Source organism: Octopus bimaculoides, chromosome 4 (assembly GCF_046866305.1).
Source record: "Octopus bimaculoides isolate indiv1 chromosome 4, ASM4686630v1, whole genome shotgun sequence".
Lineage (NCBI taxonomy): Eukaryota > Metazoa > Mollusca > Cephalopoda > Octopoda > Octopodidae > Octopus > Octopus bimaculoides.
The window spans coordinates 21,173,640-21,194,973 of record NC_142931.1 but is presented as its reverse complement, the minus strand read 5'-3'; the positions used below and the strand labels follow the sequence as shown (position 1 = coordinate 21,194,973).

Here is a 21,334-nt window from a genome sequence, read left to right as displayed (position 1 = left end):
TGCTTCCTAATATGGTTCTGAGTTCAGTCCCGCTGCGTCGCACCTTGGGTAAGTGTCTTCTACTATAGTCTCGGCTCGATCAAAGCCTTGTGGGTGGATTTGGTAGACGGAAACTGAAAGAAGCCCGTCGTATGTGTGTGTGTGTGTGTGTGTGTGTGTGTGTGTGTGTGTCCACCATTGTTTGACATACAGTGTTGGTGTGTCCACGTAAATTAGCGGTTCGGCAAAAGCGAACGACAGAATAAGTTCCAGACTTTTAAAAATACGATCCATTCAATTACAAATTCTTCAAGGTTTCACAGCATGCCCTCAGTCTAATGACTTAAAAAGTAACTGATAAATGATGTACGGATCTGAAAAATGTCTTATCATGAAACATAAAGTATAGTCTATAGTTTAATACTCAGTACCATAATCAGTAATTTGCATTACTGTGTGTGTGTGTGTGTGTGTGTCAGTATGTGTGTGTGTGTGAGTGTATGTGTCAGTGTGTGTATGTGTGTGTGTTGTAAGTCTACAATTTGTATTGAGAGGTGTATTTTTGATGCGCTGTAACCAAAAGTCGTTATATATGTGTATGTATATGTATGTATATCTGTATATATGAGTGTATATCAGTCTATCTATTTATCAACCTATTTATCTATCAATCTTTCTCTCTCTCTCTCTCTCTCTCTCTCTCTCTCTCTCTCTCTCTCTCTCTCCCCCCCCCCTCTCTCTCGCTCTCTCTCTTTCTCTCTGCATGCACACACGCGCGCACATATATACACACATCTTTATTCATATTTATTTCTAAGTACTTTTTTGTGTGTTTGTATGTAAATATATATATGTACATACATATATATATATGTATGTATATATGTACATATGTATATCTTTATATATATATATATGTATATATATATATATATATATATATATATATATATATATATATATATATATATATATATATATATATATATATATATATATATATATATATACGCACACACACACACACTCATACCTGTGCATTTATAACTTTCTTAGAATACTAACTGTGCGAAACTGGTTTTTAAACACATTAAATCTATTATGATTCGTAACTTACATTAACCTTCACGTTTATTTAAATAAAAAGGAACCATGGTCACAATAGAGCAGACACACAGACATGTATGAACATAATAAACTCCATTCCTATGACAGCAGATTTCATCTGTTTTCAAAGAAGTAAAACGAATAGCCAAGTGTGTGAAACGCCTACACAAATAGCTAAAAGGAACAAGTGATAGAAGAGAGACAAGACAATCACTATTGAAACTATAACTATGTAAATATGTATATATGTAAATATATCATACACACACACCATAACCACCACCACCACCACTATCCCCACACACATACAGACATGCACACACACACACACACACACACACACACACACATATACGCGAATGGGTGGTTGGGCTTAAAAGGATCTGTGTCGGTTTTGCTGAAGTGTATTGTAGTTTCAGATATGAACTCAGCTGAATTACCTGGTCCTTGAGTTAGCGTGTATTCCATTCGTACATATACCATAAGCGAAATTCTTCTGACTGAATCAACGGGATACTATGTACGACAGAGGTGTTCTTTTGAAATACTGGTAAAACTTATCCAACAGGTTTTTATACAATTTCTGTCCACCAAATTTTACTCACAAGGAACAAGTGGTCCCGAGGTTTATCGAAAATATATTTACTGAAGATGACATGCAGTGGGATTGAACCTAGTTCCTTATGGTTGCGAAACGAAATTCTTAAAGATTCGGCTATATACTTATACATACATACATACGTGTGTGTGTGTGTGTGTGTGTGTGTGTGTGTGTGTGTGTGTGTGTGCGTGCGCGTGTGTGTGTGTGTGTGTGTGTGCGTGCGTGTGTGTGTGTGTGTGTGTGTGTGTGTGTGCGTGCGTGCGTGTGTATACATATATACAAATATATGCATTCATGCATGTGTTAATAATATATACTTACATATATACATACTTACATTAATAATATATACTTACACACACATACAAGCACACGCACGCATACACACACACACACACACACACACACACACACACTGTATAATACACACAAATCAGTATAATTTAATTAGCACTGCCGATTCTAGTTTTTCCCAATTGTATTTATTGTATTTTAATGTCTGAAGGATGATGTGTGGGAGACGAATACTTGAAAAAGTAAATTAATATTCATTGATCTCTCCATATTGTTCACTGTCATTCTGTCACCCTATTTGGTAATAAAAATAACTTTTTTATGGCGTCATGATACTTTACGTCAGTTATGTAAGGGCGGAAGAATTCGTATGGCCGTCCCTTATGTTTAATGATTCTTCTAGATGATAAAATATATTTCGTTGTTGTCATGCTAATCATTGTTGTTCTCATCAAGGAAATCCACCTAATGATATTCTAACCGTGACCATCTCATTGTTTCAGGTATAGAATACAGAATACGTCCTTCGATTTTTTTTTTTTTACAAGATGTTATGTTAATGGTGGTGAGCCTGTGACATGCCAGCAGTAGTGACACAGGATGGATTTTGAACAAATATCTAATGTTATAAAAAGCTTATCTATAAGCATTTATCTAAGCTTATATATACGTATATTTGGGGGGAAAAAGCAGAATAAAAATGGGTTTTCTGATAATTTTTCCACTTTAATAGTTTATAAATCATTAAGCATCTAATTAATAAAGTAGAAATACTATCAGAAAAGTCATCACCGTTTTTGAAATATATATTACTGTACCAAGGATTTTCTATTTCTAATTCTACTGTGTGTGTGTGTGTGTGTGTGTGTGTGTGTGTGTGTGTGTGTGTGTGTGTGTGTGTGTGTGTGTGTGTGTGTGTGTGCTTAAGTGCCCGTTCAATAAAATTAATGTTAAAGAAATTGAAATTTCGATACACCGAGCTAAAATGTTCATCGTTCCGCTTGGGTATGATTTGAGAAATCTGGCTGTTATTTCTAATTAGGTAAAATGATCATGTGGAAGCTTCTTTACAATTATCTAATAAAAGTGACAACGATATAAACCTTACATAACTACTGTGGGCCAATAGCGGATCATCTACATGGTCAATCGATCTTCTAAATATGGCGGAAAAAATACCTGCCACAAATTCAATCGTCTTTAAAAGAAAAACTACACAGATGAAGACAATGATGAAATGCCAACGTTTAAAATGAACGATGAAAATATACAACAACATTGACCTTTTCGAAATACATCATTATATTATTTAGAAAAGATCTGAAATTTTATTAAGTTCGACCATCTTTTAATTCCAGTTGTGGAAGCTTGTGTTCGTACATTTTTTCACTAAGCCGGCTAATTCACATAAAAATGACATATTGACAGATGCGCAGGTGATAAAACGCCGAATTTCCTTATCTTCCCCCTGTACCTGTGCAAAGATTACGTAGATTAGTGAAGAACTCAAAGTAATCTTCTGGTAGGGTTCATGGTTCTAGTTCATCACAATTCTATATTGGAAACCCGTGGATAGGCTTCAGACAAACTGGTTTTTACGCAGAGTAATATATAAGAAACAAATTTAAAATAATGGTCATTACATATCATTCCTTTATTGGAGCAAATTTGGTTTGCTTATAATGATTACTGGAAACAGCTGTAAGCCAAATTTGCTCCAATAGAGGAATTATTAAATGTATTTGGCAGTTCTAAAGCATTTGTGAGATGGGGTGAGACAAAAACGCCTCGATCTGTGGCATAGTCGAAAGTGATGGTTTCATTGCGACAATGCACTTGCGCACACTGCCTTGAGGGTGAGACAGTTTTTTTTTACCCAAAATGGCATGAACCCGCTTACCCACCTTCCCTATTCACCCGATCTTGATCCCTGCGACTTTTCTGTTTTTTTCTTTTGTCTCCTTGAATGAAAAATATCCTTAAAGGAAAACATTTTGCAGATGTGGAAGAAATGAAGAAAAAAACGACGGAGACGTCAAAAGCATCACTTCGCAAGAGTTCCAGGACTACTTCGAAGAGTGGAAAACGCGTCTGGACTGATGCAGTGCTTCAAATGGAAAATACTTTGAAGACGGTAAAAGCATAAACATGTAAAACTAAGTGGATGAAATAATATTGCAAAACACCGGTTTCTTTTGGGTATCCCCTTGTATACTATTCACCAAACAAATTTTTCAAAGTACATACAATTCACCAAACATAGAGTTGATAATTGGTAATTACAGACTTGGGTGTTATATATATATATATGTATATTCAAATTAGAATAATTTATACTAGTGAAAGTTTCAGTACTTTGAAAACTGTAAGAATCTTGGAAGTTTATAAAGAAACGTGAAATGCATAATTACTTCTGAAATTGTATTTTTTCTGCAGCGTTTGATTCTGATATACTGTAAAACCCACATAGGTAGTACTGAAGATTAAATATTAGAAGAATATCTGTGAAAACTTCATTCTTTGTTATATACTCGTAACTTGTACTTTCAGAATTATTATCAATATCTTTTACATTCACATCAAAAAGTTAACAATCTTAACCATTGTACGATATCAAACAAAATCTATCAATAATTATTATTCAAATACAAGACAGCAATGTGGATAGAGCTTTCACAAATCTTAATATGCTATACTACACACTTATTTTTATATCAGAGAAAACCGCATATAGCTAGAGTTGAACCCACAGTCCCAATGAATGATGCACAATAGCTTTTTCACTGCACTATAGATTCTATAATGAATGAATATACCAGTAGAAATAAAAGTGTGTGTGTAGCTAAAAAGTTCGTTTCACAACGACATGGTACCTTCGGTATCTTTTACTATAGATCTGTTTGGGCAATACCTTTAGAACGAAATTTGGTAAGTGGAAATTATGCTGAATGTGTATGTGTGTGTGTGTGTGTGTGTGTGTGTGTACATCTTTGTGTGCGCCTGTGTCTACGGTTACGTTTATACTGCCAAAATCCAACACTCGACAAACTGAAGTTGATAAAATAAGTACTTGAGTTTTTAAAATTAGTACTTGAGTAGGGTGCTAGGACAATTCGTCCCCGGTTATTTCGTCGTCGGTTAATCTGTCCCTGTCAATCAGTCGTTGATCAGTTCATCCCCAGGTCAATTCGTCGCTGGTCAATTCGTCCAAAAATACTATTAAATGTGATTTTTGAAGGAAAGTTTAGAACAATCCCTTTAGAATTAAAATTGTCATTGGACAGTTTTAGATAATTTTTTTTTTTTTCCTTTCTTTACCCCCCTCTCTCAAGTATCTGCGCTGAACAGTTTACGAACAAAGATTTCCAAGCAAATCGAATTAAATTTATTCAATACATCTACCCATCAACATGACTACCTGCAAGATCATAACTTCAGAGAAAGGAAAAATCAAAGTAGTCAATCAAGATATATACACAAAAAATAGGTAGAGTACAGATGGATTGAAGATATTGAAGATATACTGGAAGTGCGAAAATCGTGTGTGCAAGGCGAGACTTCATACAGATGAAAATTATAAAGAGCTTAAGAAGATTGGGATCCATAATTACGCTTCAACTGTTGCAGAGGTAAATGCAAAGATAATAGTTTCAAATATTAAAGTAAAGTCTATTTCATCTCGTGATGCCCCTCGCTCAATTTTCACTGGTGAAGTTCAGAATTTAAACGACTGTATATGGTCGCAAATACCTCCGTTTGCACAGCTTAATAAGAATATTAGACGTTGGAGGCAAGCTGATTCCAACTATCCTGCCACCCCACTTATATATGTTTTGTTTTCCATTCCAAGTGAATACTCTTACCTTGACAATGAGGAAACGTTTTTACAGTATGACAGTGTTTACAAGATGGAAGAATCAAAACGAATACTAATATTTACAAGTGACGAAGCACTTCGACAGTTAAAACAGCACAAGAACTGGGCGGCAGATGGACCATTTAAGTGTTGCTCTAGCGTATTTTTTCAGTTATATATACTTCACATTCAAATTGATAATTTTAATGCCCCACGATTGTTCGCATTGCTCTCTGACAAAAGTCAAGACACATATAGTAGACTTTTTGCCAAAATAAATGAATTACTGCAGAATGAGGGACCTGATAATATAATTATGGATTTCGAAAAAGCAGCCTATAATGGACTTCTGGAATCGTTGCCTGGGTCGTATTCGGCATGCTGCTTGTTACATCTAGGACAAAATGTGTACAAGCATGTTGTGCAAGAAGGACTAAAATACAGATATCACGAAGATGGCAGTTTTTCTTGCCTTCCTGCTGGTTGATGATGTCATAGATAGATATGAACAACTTGTAGATGATGATAATATTCCACAGTCAGTTGTATCCTATTTTGAAAATAATTACATAGGACCACCTAAAGGAAGAGGACAGAGGAGGCGACGCCTTGAACCTCCATTTCCATTACCTATATGGAGTGTGTGGGATTGATGTATGACGGGCATTGTTCGTACTACAAATAGTTTAGAAGTCTACCACAGCGCGCTGAAAAACACAGTAAATATTAGTCATCCAAATATTTGGAACTTATTGGTGTGATTAAATGTGAGGGAAGGTTTGCCAATATCAAATTGCAGAAGTTTATGCAATAACCAAGCCAAAAGAAAAAATAGAGATACGAACCGGCGTGTAAAGAATGTCGTAGAAAAATATGATCTAAGCCAAAAAGTCATTTTTCTGAAAGCAATTGAACACAATCTTAAATTTAAAAAAAAAATAAATATGTAATACAGCAAACCTTAAAATAAACGTTTTTTTTTTTTTTTAATCCAGATATTCGTTCTTCCATTTTTCCTATGATCTCAACGAATTGACCTAAGGACAAATTAAACGACGACAAATTGCCGTCGACGAATTGACCGGACATCCTAGAGTGGAAATGATCGACTAAATCCTTGAAGGCAGTGCTCCAGCATAGCTGAAGTTGAAAAACTGAAACCAGTAAAAGAATAAAAGAATAATATGTGTACATAATATTATCAGTCAATCATCTTTCAAACAATATAATACAATGCATATACAATAGACTTTCTTCGATTTCATTCCATAGTTTTCAACGATTTTATGAACTTGCTAACAACATTTAGTTCCGTTTGATTTTTTTCGATCCATTTCGGATAATATAAATGCTGTGTGACTAATAGATTATGGATTCGATTTCTTTCCATAGTTATTTTGTCATATAAACTGATGGCAGCAGAATAAAATTATAGATTACTAATTATTCTCTTATTATTAATAGATGATACGTTATTAGAGAAGTTATCTATTGTCGAGTAGCTAACCTTAAGTGAGCTAAGGTTGGAAATTTTTTGCATTTATGTCCAATGTAAAAATAGAAACGCACATGTTTTCGAAATATTTTCTGATTGGGATTCTAACTTCATTTGCATAGCGAATTAAACCATATATCTTCCTCTTTATATACAGTGTGGGTTTTAAGCATCTAATTCTTTTTTTCTTTAAAACCATTAATTAGTAACGCGTTCTTATATTGGTCTGTTGCTATATTGAATGATAATGACTCACTATGTAAAAAAGCTCGCATATATTTTTTCCACGTTATCTGATGAACCAGAAGTGGGTGAAACTGAGTCGTATTGTAACATTGAGCTACTAAATGTGTGCGTGTGTGTGTGTGTGTGTGTGTGGTAGAAATTGTGATTACAAATAGATGTACGGCTACTGCAGTTATGTTCAGAGCTTCACGAGGCTGATTATAATCCCGTCTACTTCCTGTATAGTTGTTAAGTAACTTCTATACTGAGTGGTCTTACTAGTTATTATCTACAGAGGAAATATAAGAGAAATAAAGATAAACACAGGTTTATATTATAGTTCCGATGCGCATTTAATAAAGTGTTCCCTGATGATCCCTTGTGATCGAGCATCCAACTGCATTCGGGACACCTAGTGCAGGGCTCAAAACAACCATAATGGTGAAACGTGCGTAGGAACTACAATACAAATTTGTATTTATCCTTATTTCTCCTTCTCTCCGGACGCTTCCTCTTTCTGACGAAAAGCCATGCTCAAAACGTCACACACCCTCTCTTTTTTTCCCATCTTAAACTGAGCGTCAACCTGATACATTCAATGTGTACATCTTTTGACCTTTGCTGTCTTCGTTTTTATTTTCATTTCCGACTTGCCTATACATACATACATACATACATACATACATACATACATACATACATACATACATACATACTGCTGAATAAAAACCTTAAAGTTTTCTCATTACAGCTTTCGAGGATCTTTGTGGCTTTCGTTACTGTTCACAATTATCTATAAAAAAAATTCTTTAATGTATCATATAGATGTAATTTTTGACGCTGAATCCGAATTTGTTATTCATTTATTCAAAAAACATATTTGCAAAAACGTTACAGGTGTTCAGAGTTTGAACATTTTCAGAATTTTCAGCCAATCAGCGCGTTCGCTGCCTCTTCCATGATCGAGGGGGGGGGGGGGGCATCGGCATATCAGAACATTGCTACGCACATATACATAAGTATACTCACACAAAGTTGAAACGTTTTTATTTTTATTTTCAGCGTTGAATGTTCACCATCCCACTTCCATTGCACACACACACACACACACACACACACACACACACGCACACACACACACACACACATACAAACATTCACATACCTTCCTTTTACATACACACACAGAGTTGAAACGCTCCCACTACCAGTTTGCCATCACTCCTTCCTTTCTCATCCATGTTACGACGGAGAAAAACATAAAGAGTATTATTATAGTAGATTATCTTTCTCGTATCCTCTTCTCCTCTTTGTGCGCATGCGCAGCATCTTTGGTTACAACGGAAACAGAGTTCTTCCCCACGGTGATGTGTAAAATACTCACTTCTGATTGGCTAAAATACCCAAATTTTGCAAGTTTTAAAGGCTAAATAACTTTTCAATTATAGATTTAGAGAAAAAAATGAATGACATTTTCATAATTAGCATACAAAACAATCCATATACCAAATTTGGAAATATCTGGAACAAAGTTGTAAACAGTGACGGAAACCACAAAGATCCGCTTTCGACTTTGGCTGCCTAGATTTCCAATCTTCGTCATATCTATCTTATCCAGCCGTTCTTTTTGTTTTTTGCTGTCCCCTGTTCCTTTTGCAATCTTTCGAATTACAGTATAGTAGTTTTATCAGTTAGCTATTTTCATTCATCCTCGGGACACGGCCCTACCAGCCCAATTATCTTGTCACTGATTTTATGAACTTGATTTAGTTCCGTTTGATTTTTTCGATCTATTTCGGAGTTTTTAAGGCCTTTCTACTTAATTTCAAGTATAATGTGATAATGAGAGTGATTGTTAGCTTAGTTACTAGATCTCTTACACGGGTCCATGTTTCTGGACTATAAGCAATTGTTAGGAAGATAGTTGTAAATTCGTCTTTTAAGGTTTAGAGGCGCATTTTACTTTCAAAAATGAAACTTTCTCCGCTCTTGAAAGTTTGCTTACTGCAAGCCAATTTGCAATTTTATATTTTTATGTTTCCTTACTGTCTGAAGGAATGTTTTCTAAACGCTATAACAGAAACTTGTCTCTCGTAGATTTTAGGGGCTAATTTTCATGCTCATACTTTGTTCTACAGCCTTATTTTCTATATTATGCTATTCTAACGGTTAGAATATTTTAAAGTTCAGTTCTATGTTCTGCGAATGATAGATATGTAAGAAATTTGCTGTCGAATTTAATTCCAATTTTTCCTTCCTTCTAATACAGTTTTCGAAACACTTGTAAGCAGGGTGGTATTCTAATGCAAGTTTTACAGGTATGACAAGAAGAGTCGACTTCGCTTAAATTTAGAAGTTAAGACAAACGTTTTTTAGTGGAAATGTATTGGATTCTTTATTTAGTGCAATAAAAGATGTTGCTGTTGGCACTCCGTCGCTTATGACGTCGAGGGTTCCAGTTGATCCGATCAACTGAACAGCCTGCTCGTGAAATTAACGTGCGAGTGGTTGAGCACTCCACAGACACGATTACCCTTAACGAAGTTCTCGGGGATATTCAGCGTGACATAGTGTGACAAGGCTGGCCCTTTGAAATACAGGTAGAACAGAAACAGGAAATAAGAGTGAGAGAAAGTTGTGGTGAAAGAGTACAGCAGGGTTCGCCACCATCCCCTGCCGGAGCCTCGTGGTGCTTTAGGTGATTTCGCTCAATAAACACTCACAACGCCCGGTCTGGAAATCGAAACCGCGATCCTATAACCGCGAGTCCGCTGCCGTAACCACTGGGCCATTGCGCCTCCACAATAAAAGTCATCATTACCGTTTGTTCTCACAACGTATTAAGAATGGAACGTTGTATTCTATTTTTCGACTATTTGGTTCGTGGCATGAAAGTGGCCAACACACACACACACACACACACACACACACATATGTATTATATTATGTTACATATAATACTTATATATATATATATATATATATATATATATATATATATATATATATATATATATATCTTTAATCTCTATCTTTTAATCTTTTACTTGTTTCATTCATTTGACTGCGGCCATGCTGGAGCATCGCCTTTAGTCGAGTAAATCGACCCCAGGACTTATTCTTTCTAAGTCTAGTACTTATTCTATCGGTCTCTTTTGCCGAACCGCTATGTTGCGGGGACATAAACACACCAGCATCGGTTGTCAAGCGATGTTGGGGGGACAAACACAGACATACAAACATACATACACACACACACACATATACATATACATATATACGACGGGCGTCTTTCAGTTTCCGTCTACCAAATCCACTCACAAGACTTTGGTCGGCCCGAGGCTATAGTAGAAGACACTTGCCCAAGGTGCCACGCAGTGGGACTGAACCCGGAACCATGTGGTTTGTAAGCAAGCTACTTACCACACAGCCACTCATATATATATTTAAATATTATATTCAGTACCATATATATATATATATATATATATATATATATATATATATATATATATATATATATATATATATATATATATATATATATATATATATATATATATATATATATATATACTCTCAGATCCACAACATAATACATTTATTCATTTATATTTTTATACTGTCTTAGACATACACACATGTGCGCATACATATGTTTGTATGTTTGTATACTTGTACAGATGTATATAAATGTATATGAATGCATATATCTCCACTTTATACCCTCATATGAAATACTATGGCTCTTCAAATTAGCTCGATCATTACAGTACACTCCGCATTTCTGTATTGACTCCTAAGAAAAGCAATTTAGTTTCTTCTTCCGTCACACTATATAAATTTCATCCAGGGGTCTTATCATCAAAGTACTAGGCCTTCGCAGAATTATGCGCTGCATTTATCAAATATACATTTTATATAATGAATTCAGAAATCACTAGTATTTTATGTTTAACATAAGTGTTTATAATTTTATAGTTTTAGAGGAGATACTACGTCTCCTTAAGTACTCTGACAGCGCGTCTCTGATGCATACATACATACATACATACATACATACATACATACATACATACATACATACATACGTACGTACGTAGTTACGTACTTACGTATGTATATATGTATGTATGTATGTACACACACACACACACACACACACACGCAAACACACACACGCACACACACTCAGAACACACACAAACACACACATACGTAAATACATACATATTGAATGAATCCTGTTTGTATTATTTCGCAATATCTTGTTTTCGCGTACGTAATATGACACACACACATACACACACACATACACACACATACACACACATATACACACACATACACACACAGATACACACACATACACACACGCACACGTAAGTGTGTATGTATGTATGTATGTATGTTTGATTGTATATATATGTGTGTGTATTACGTACGTGGTGATAATAGTGGAGGTTATGGTAGAAATTTGTTAGCTTGGGAATGTTGCTGTCGGTGTAAGTAAAGGCGATGAAATAAATTTTTGTGATGGTTTTAGTGGTGGTCATGATGTTCTTAATGTTATCGCTGTTGTTGTTGCTGGTGTCATATTACTATCAATAATCGTAGTAGCGATGCTGTTGTTGTTCTTGTTGCTGATTTACTCATAACTCAGTCCTAACTGACCAAAGCCATTCTACCCATGATCATCTCTTTTTTTTTGTGTAGCTAAGACTATCATTGACCAATGTGTACTTCATTTCTTTGAGACGATAGTGTATAATTTGAGGGAGATTTAGCTTCTATTTCTGTCGCATCGCTATTGGCAATGACTGTTGTGGCTGTTCATAGTGATTTTAGTATCGCTGTGAGAACAAGAGTATACTCGTAGTTGTTTGGCTACGAGTGAGCCCATATACCATGATCATCTCGTCGTTTTAGGGCAGGGGTTATCAAACTGTGATCCGCGGACCACTGGGGGTCCGCAAGGACAAGACAGGTGGTCCGTAGACAGCAAATACTTTTTATGGGCAATTTGATTTTATATACGTTTTTTAATCGAAATCTTTTAATTGACAATAAACCAATCTGTTAAATACTGTTAAATAAATAAATGCAAAAATATATGTTATTTTAAGCAAATATTTATGTACAAATTTCATAAGCGTTTATAAGGGGGTCCCTAAGGTAAAGCCTGAAATATAAAGGGGTCCGCAAGTCAAAAAGTTTGAAAACCCCTGTTTTAGGGGATATTTAGGTCTTAATTTTCCAGTGTGATTTCTTTAGGTAGAGCGGTTTGAGAGAAATTTAGCTGCTATTTCTAACACCTCGAGCGACCACTCAGAGAGTACCTCAAGTTATTGTAATTGCAGTTGTTTTTTTCTTGCCATTATTCTTTTAATTGTAGGCGATGGTGGCGTTGGCGTTGTAGTAGGTGACGTTTTAGTTAGTGATTATATGACGCGTAAGTGGTTAAGTCTAGTCGTCAAACGAAACCGGTAGACATGGCTGCCATGTGAAAGTGAAAGTAGAAAAGGTGGAGGAGAAAGAAGAGAGGAGAGATAATGTATTGTGAGAGGGGGTGTTGTTGAATGCTTTCCAGATGAGAAAATGGAAAAGAGAGAGGGGGTGATTGACGATAGTATTAATGTTAAGGCAGAGGAGATGAGAAGTTTACAAGACATGAGTTCTGAATGGAAGGGAAGAAACTACAGTTTTTATTTGGGGAAAATAGGAGGAGGGGTAGTTGTTACTATGTTCACTATTTGTTATTCGTTGTTCTTGTTTGTGTTGGTGTTTAGCCCCATAATCGAAGTCATGCCAACCATGACCGCTCACTTTTTCCATTTTTTTCCTGTTTTTCTTTTTTTTCTCATCTCTTTTTTTTTTTTTTTTATGATCTTATACGGTCTTTCTTTCTTTCGCGGCGATTTAGAATTGATTTGAAAGGGATTTAGCTGCAACTTCTAGCCGATCGAACGACCGTGTGGAGGCTCTCACTTATTGCTAGTACTGTCACTACTGTTGATGTTGTTGCCTTGTCACTATTACTACTACTACTACTACTACTACTACTACTACTACTAATAATAATAATAATAATAATAATACTAGTAGTAGTAGTAGTAGTAGTAGTAGTAGTAGTAGTAGTAGTAGTAGTAGTGGTGGTGGTGGTGGTGGTGGTGGTGGTGGTGGTGGTGGTAGTAGTAGTAGTAGTGGTGGTGGTGGTGGTAGTAGTGGTGGTGGTGGTGGTGGTAGTGGTATTGGTTGTGGTAGTAGTAGTAGTAGTAGTAGTAGTAGTAGTAGTAGTAGTAGTAGTAGTAGTATGTAATATATATATATATATGTATATATATATATATATATATATATATATATACATACTGGAGACGGTGACGATATCTAGTAGTGTTGGTGGGTGTCAGCAACTTCCAGTGATTACGCCCACCTGTTGTCATTGTCGAAGTTGTAATTTGTAACACTGATAACGTCACTGCCGTTGTAGATGAGGTGTTGGTGTTGTTGTTGTTGTTGGTGACGGATAATAATGATATCTGCGGTGATTGTTGCCGTTGTAATTGTTCTTATTGCTGCTCTTACTGTTGATGTGGTGCTGGATGTGGAGATCATTTTCGTTATAGAGACGTTTGTAGGATAACAGTCGTAGTTAAGGTTTTGATGATGAAGGGAAGGAATACACTACTACTGCTGCTGCCGTTGCTACTACTACTACTACTTCTAATGATAATAATGGTTTTTAATTTCGCTTTTCTGGGAAGGGATTAAGTTGATTACATCACCCCAGTGGTTAACTGGTACTTATTTTATCAACCCCGAAAGGATGAAAGGCAAAGTCAACCTCGGCGGAGTTTGAACTCAGAACGTAAGGACGAATGAAATGCCGCTAAGCATTTTGCCCGGCGTGCTAACGATTCTGCCATCTCGCTGCCTTAATAATAATAATAATAATAATAATAATAATAATAATAATAATAATAATAATAATAATAATAATCCTTTCTACTGGAAGCACAAGGCCTCACATTTGGGGGAAGAGATTATATCGATTACATCAACCCCAGTGTGTACCTGGTACTTATTTAATCGACTTTGAAAGGATGAAAGGCAAAGTCGACCTCGGCGGAATTTGAACTGAGACCGTAAAGACGGACGAAATGCCGCTAAGCATTTAGCCGTGCGCAAGGCTAGTAATTTTCAAGGGAGGGAGGTTAGTTGTTGCTGTCGATTACAGTATTTGACTGGTACTTTATTTTATTGATCTCAGAAGGAAATAAAAGGCGGAATTTGAAATCCGAACTAGTTAAAGAGCAGGGTAACGCGAGTGAGTGGGCCTACTCTGTGCTAGCGCATGTAGGTTAGAGAAAACGGGTGGGAAAGGAGCGCTTCTCGTTGAAGCCCTTGATAATCGGGCTGATCCAGGATTCCTTAGTTGGTCCTGGGTAGTGCGCTCCCAATAGCGAATTTTCATTGTTATCAATTTTCTTTTTGTTATTGTTTATTGTCGGCTCGTGTATACGTATATCCACACTGTTATTTGTCTTTGCATTGTTCTAAATTAATTTTTACGGCTCTTGTGGCCAATAAATTATTATCATTATTATTTCTTTCTCTGCCTTTTCTGTTAGTCATGGCAGGAAGACTTCCAGAGACATTTTATTGCTACTCGTATAGCGGCTGGATTTGTATCCTACACCGCCATTTTGATTGATTGTTTTTTTTTATGCACACGACAGGAAAACAGATCTGGAATGGTCTTATAGCCTCCAGGGATTGTAGGGATCAGTAAATTAATTCCCCGCCCCCGACTATATATATAGTCTCTTCTCACTGCACTTACTACCTTCGTATATTGCGCAGGAAAAGTAAAAACGAACCAAGAGTCGCAGTTGCGGCCAATACCCATGACCATCAACTTTATGTTCCGCTGTTCTATGTGCTGTAATACAAGGTGCGTATTTCATTACCTCAACGTCTTTTTTTTACCTAACCTACGGTCTCAAAAAGCTGGTGGATTCGGCCGTATGTTATATCTCACTACAAATAATAATAATAATAATAATAATAATAATAATAATAATAATAATAATAATAATAATAATAATAATAATAATAATAATCGCTATTTGTAGTCCATCATGAAGAAGCAGTTAGGATGAATTTGATGCAAATATTGATCAAACTCAGTCAGATAGCAAATACAGAATGTGTAGAAAAGACAATGAAAGTATCTACTAACTGAGCGCAGTAAACTAGCACAAAGATAATATAAACGCAGTAAAGGAGTGCATTAAGACGTTAGTCAAGTTTTTAGATGTGAAGTGATGGAAAAGCAGTATGAACACGAGCCAGAGGTGGTTATGGTAAATGATAATAACAAGGATTTTATGAGATTTCTTTATAGAGACTGATCATACAATTGAAACAAGAAGACCAGATATGATCGTGTTAGATCATTGACTTTACGATCGCTAATGACAGTAGAGTGGGTATCAAAGGAACGTTGAAAATCAAGAAATATCAGGACCTGACATGGAAAAACTTGAAAAGATTATGGTAAATGGTCCATTCGGCACAACATATAAACTGCTGAAGTACTTTTGGAATTGAGATACGTATTGTCGACCGTTAGAGCAGTGCCACCTTGTATTCTGCAAGAGTCCTGACAAAAATGTTTGAAAGATAACATCTCTGCTACTTTAATTTGCAAGTAACAACAACAACAACAATAACAACAACAACAACAACAACAACAATAATAATAATAATAATAATAATAATAATAATAATCCTTTCTACTTTCTATTTTAGGGGAAGGGGACTAACCGATTAAATCGATCTCAGTGATCAACTGGTACTTATTTTATCGACCTCTGAAAGGATGGAAAGTAAATTTGAAATCCGAGATATTTGAAAACGTTGGAAAGAACACTGAATGGGATTTTTCCGACGTTCTAATGCGTCTACCAATCAACCAACATTATAATAATAATAATTTGCTACGAAAATCCATGCATTAGAACATGTTACGAAAAGGTTTACAATCATAGTTAGATACAAACGAAAAGTAGGGCTAAAAGACGTTATATAATTTGGTCAAGACATTAATTAGTAATATAGACAAACATAAATTACACTATATGTACATGTATGTGTGTGTGTGTGTGTGTGTGTGTGTGTGTGTGTGTGTGTGTGTGTGTGTGTGTGTGTGTGTGTGTATGTGTGTGTGTGGTTCAATAAAACCGAAAAGCAATCCTTTACTACATGCAGGTGAAAAGCTGGGTTCGATCAAAGCACCCCACAACCTTAATCCTATTCCACTTCCATGTATAACTTCTTACAAAGTAACAAAGTAACTTCTTAAACGCTTAAATCGATTCCAAAATATTAATAGTAATTACAATCTTTTAACATAGGCACAAGGTCACACCCTTAGAATGAAGAAGAGCCAATCGGACGTACCTCAGTCCATAACTTGCTTTTATTTTCTTGATCAAACAAAAGGATGAAAGGTAATGTCAACTTGGTGGGATTTGAACTCAAAATGTTAAGGAATGTATAGCTAAATATCTCAAGTTATGACATGTAACTTTCAACTAGTTCTGCCGACTAGTGCCATAGCAGTATGATTTGAGACGGTAAAGAGGGTCTCTATAGAAGAGTTGGGGATGGTCACGCGACAGGTTAAAAACAGCAACTAAAACTGCCTCAAAAAACACTATACTTTTTTTAAAAAAACGAAGGATATATTGGACAACGTAGTCTTTTCTAGATAAACAGCGTTTGAAAAAATAAATTGGATGGTCATAACTAGGTCTTTGATTAGTGGTCTGCTAGGTCATGGCTGACCTGCTACTGAACTACAGTAAAGAAGGACAAATTATTTAATGTTATTCAGGATACGCTGGGTCTGAAAAAAAATGAGATGGTCATGACTGGAACACCTTTGATCAAAGGTCTCTTGTATCAGAGCTAACATGTAGCTAAACAACAACTATAACATTAACTTCAATCATATTGTCTTTGCACTAAGTTCAACGTTGTTTCTGGAAATGTTGGGAGCAGCAAAGAATTAATCAACGCTACTGTACACCGTATATTACTGGTGGTTATTTTACTAATCCTAGTAGATTCGAACTAAAAAAGTGGAGAGACGACACTTAATAGCTAGAGTACATTCAGTCCGGTGCCCTACAGGTTCTAATCATCTCACCTCCATAATCTCATAAATAAAAGATAGGTAACAGCAGCAGAAACACCGAAACCACCAACAGCAGCAGCAGCAGAAGCAGCGGCAGCAGCAGCGGCAGCAGCAGCGGCAGCAGCAGCGGCAGCAGCAGCGGCAGCAGCATTAGTAGTAGTAGTAGTAGTAGTAGTAGTAGTAGTAGTAGTAGTAGTAGTAGTAGATATTAATCTTGTTAATGACGACAATGATGACGACGATGATGATGATGATGATGATGATGATGATGATGATGATGATGATGATGATGATGATGAAGATGATGATGAAGATGATGATGATGATGATGATGATGATGATGATGATGATGATGATGGCGATAATGATGGCATTGTTGCTGTTCTTGTCGTGGTTACTGTTAATTAGCAGCCGTTATTATACTAGCCGTTGTGCGTATAGTTGTCATGGCGCTAGATAGGCCACCATTTTGGTGACATTGACAGCCAACCGCCAACTGTTGGATTTACAGTGGGCTACATAACGACAATTGTAAGGACGTAGATGGCACTGATATCATTATCAAGACAGCGAAGATGTCAACGATTTTACAGCTAACACGATAGATAATAGAATTCAGAACGATGAAAACGATAAGAAACAATTGTAGTTAGGTTGTAGGTAAGGTTGATAATGAGAGTGGAAAGAAATGGAGAAAAATGAAAATAGAAAAAAAAAAAAATCAGAACAATGACAACAATAGCAAGACTAATAATAAAAACAACTGCTACATTGTCATATACACTCCCACGTATACTGTCCCCTGCTATCTAGCAGTAGATGTAGTTTTGCTCCTGACATAAGTCAACATTATCACTTCTTGATTGTGTATTTATATTTAATTTGCTATGTATACTAGAAAGTTACTTTTATCCTTCGGATTCAAGTAATAGAAACGTACAGCTAATATATATATATATATATATATATATATATATATATATATATATATATATATATATATATATATATATATATATATATATATATAAGCTTCATTGACACTAACAACTGGTTGCAATGGCAAATAACCTTTCAAAATATATTTTTCATATTCTAATTTTTTTCCTCACATTATGAGGTCTGAATATATAAGTAAAAGGGAATTTAGAGGAAATTTATAGTCATTATTACCAGCAGTGCGCCACAAACAACTACGAATCTTTGTCTATGTCATGGTGAAAAAAATATAATAATAATAATAATAATAATAATAATAATAATAATAATAATAATAATAATAATACTTTCTACTAAAGGCACAAGGCCTGAAATTTGGAGGAGGGGACTAGTTGATTACTCAACTTAATTTATCGACCCCGAAAGAATGAAAGGCAAAGTCGATCTCGGCAGGTTTGTATAATTAATTACTCAGTCTTTCTGGTTCCTGTTCCAGCTGCGGATATTACATAGGGGAGGGGTGTTAAAAACTTCCGTCCCTCACTTGAGGTATTAACTTTCTAAACCAGCACGCATTGCAGTGCAATGGACTGTTAAATAGCATTAAAAAAACAAACAAAAACATGTTATACATCACTGGCGTACGTTCTTTCTTAAATTCTTTTTTCTTTTCTCTCTTTCTCTTTCTCTCTCTCTCTCTCTCTCTCTCTCTCTCTCTCTCTCTCTCTCTCTCTCTCTCTCTCTCTTCGCACCAAAATCGAATCTTTAACGCTATTGATAAAGAATAAATTACAAAGCAATGTGTAAGAATCTTTCTTCTCTGATTCGAACAAGTCATCTTAATATTGGCGTTCCTGAGAACCTGTGAAAGCTTTCGTTATCAAGGGCAAGTTAGTCTAGCGGAACCTGTTTCCTTCCAACAATCACTCACTGAATCATAAAGCGAACTGAACTCAGTTTATTGCTTTGAGCTCTGGACGGTTTCAAGAACGAAGTGTACCAATTCACAATCGGTGCATTAAAAAGAATGGATCATTTAAGAGTTAAGAATATTTGTGTTAGAGTACGGTATCGATAGTTTGATACAAACCTTTAGTTATTAATCTGGTTATTAATCCTACATTTTACTCAGTTGCCTCCGTCATACAGGATTATGAAAGTATTTTGTTTAACCATTTTTAAAACATTTCTACCATTCTCAATTAGAAAGACATGCATATCTTTTTTCTTATGTAAGTGTTCTTGTTGAGGAATGAATCAGTATGATACATCAGTATGATACAATATGACATCCTTCAAACTGTCATCAGCTCAAGTTGTGCGACATCTTTTCATCATCCGTGGTGGTAAAAGGTTGTTGTTTTTTCTTTTGTTTTTTTGTTTTTTGTGAACTGATGAAACGGTTTTGTAGCAATTTCAGCACTATGTCTTACATCAGGGTATAATTGCAAGCTTGCTAAAAATAGCAAAGGTGCATTGTCTGAGTTTCTAAAATAGTAGCTAATAGTAGATCTTTATGCACAAAAGATCAACAACGATCGCTTTCTGCAGAACCAAGTGTAGGTTACAACAATGTTGAGATGTTGTATCCACAACAATTTTCAGATTAAGCACTTCTTTGAACCCACCTTTCTAAGAGCTGCTTCCCTCCACAAATTTATTTCTTTAAGGAAATGCGAACCTACAACTCACATTAAATATCACATTTAGATCCCAAGGTATAAGAAAATACAGCAAAACTGAAAGACTCTGCTTCTTGTACCACAATCTAATAAGTAAATATAAAATTATCATAACTCACCAAAGAGGATTTGAGGGAGCAGCAGGTTTTCCTCAATGTGGAAACAATGTAAAGCCATTTTCTCTCTGGGGAGTAAATTTGAGGATTATAAAAAAAAAATTGTTCATTAGCGTGGGTGGAGAGAAGCAAAAAAGAAAAACAGAAGCACCAAAAAATGTAAAAATCAGAAATTATCATGAATGCGTTGGAAAATTAAGAGATTGAGTACAGATTGCTGATTAAGAGTACAGACTGAAATTCACGGGGAAAAGGTTTTACAAATAAAAAGCACAATAAAATTTGTATAGCTAATAGCAGTGATTGCAATAATGGCAGAATTTATCATTGATGATCAGTCGATAGAAGCAGGGCATAAAATGGTGGGAAAAACAGAGGTAATGATAATGGCGACGAGAATAGTGGTTATGTAACAATGATTATAATGGCGACAGTAATACAAGCAATATCTCGAGTTTAGGTTTAATATATCTATGTATTCATCTGTCATCTGTATATGTAGCTGTATGTAAGCTTTGTGTGCATTTATCGTGCTTGTTTTTTTTTGTTTTTTTTTAAAGCATGTACTTTATATGTGTCCACACACACACACACACACTCACATATGCCTATATGAATTTATCCAGGGCAGAAAAAGAGAGCACTGTTCAGGTTTTTGCAGCCTCCTCCACTCTGGACAGATATGATTGATGCGATTAGTGCCCATACTGATAATGTTTAAATCAATCTCTACCATAACACAGGTGGGAGAAAACCGGGGGCCTGATCTGAATGCTTGCAGTATATTATAATCTGTTGAGGACATATTACGAGCAGGTAATATTGGTGTTAAG

The 21,334-nt window shown here is 35.6% G+C and overlaps 1 protein-coding gene across 10 annotated transcripts in view; it reads right to left on the bottom strand.

Moving 5' to 3' along the window:
* The window catches only part of LOC106876310 (uncharacterized), a 345,615-nt gene that overhangs the window by 320,066 nt on the left and 4,215 nt on the right, over positions 1-21,334 (bottom strand). For all 10 annotated transcript variants that reach the window (XM_089350466.1, XM_089350463.1, XM_089350464.1 and 7 more), the window contains exon 2: positions 20,505-20,569. In XM_089350466.1, coding sequence (XP_089206592.1) covers positions 20,505-20,569 — 65 coding nt within the window. The remainder of the gene's footprint in view (positions 1-20,504; positions 20,570-21,334) is intronic.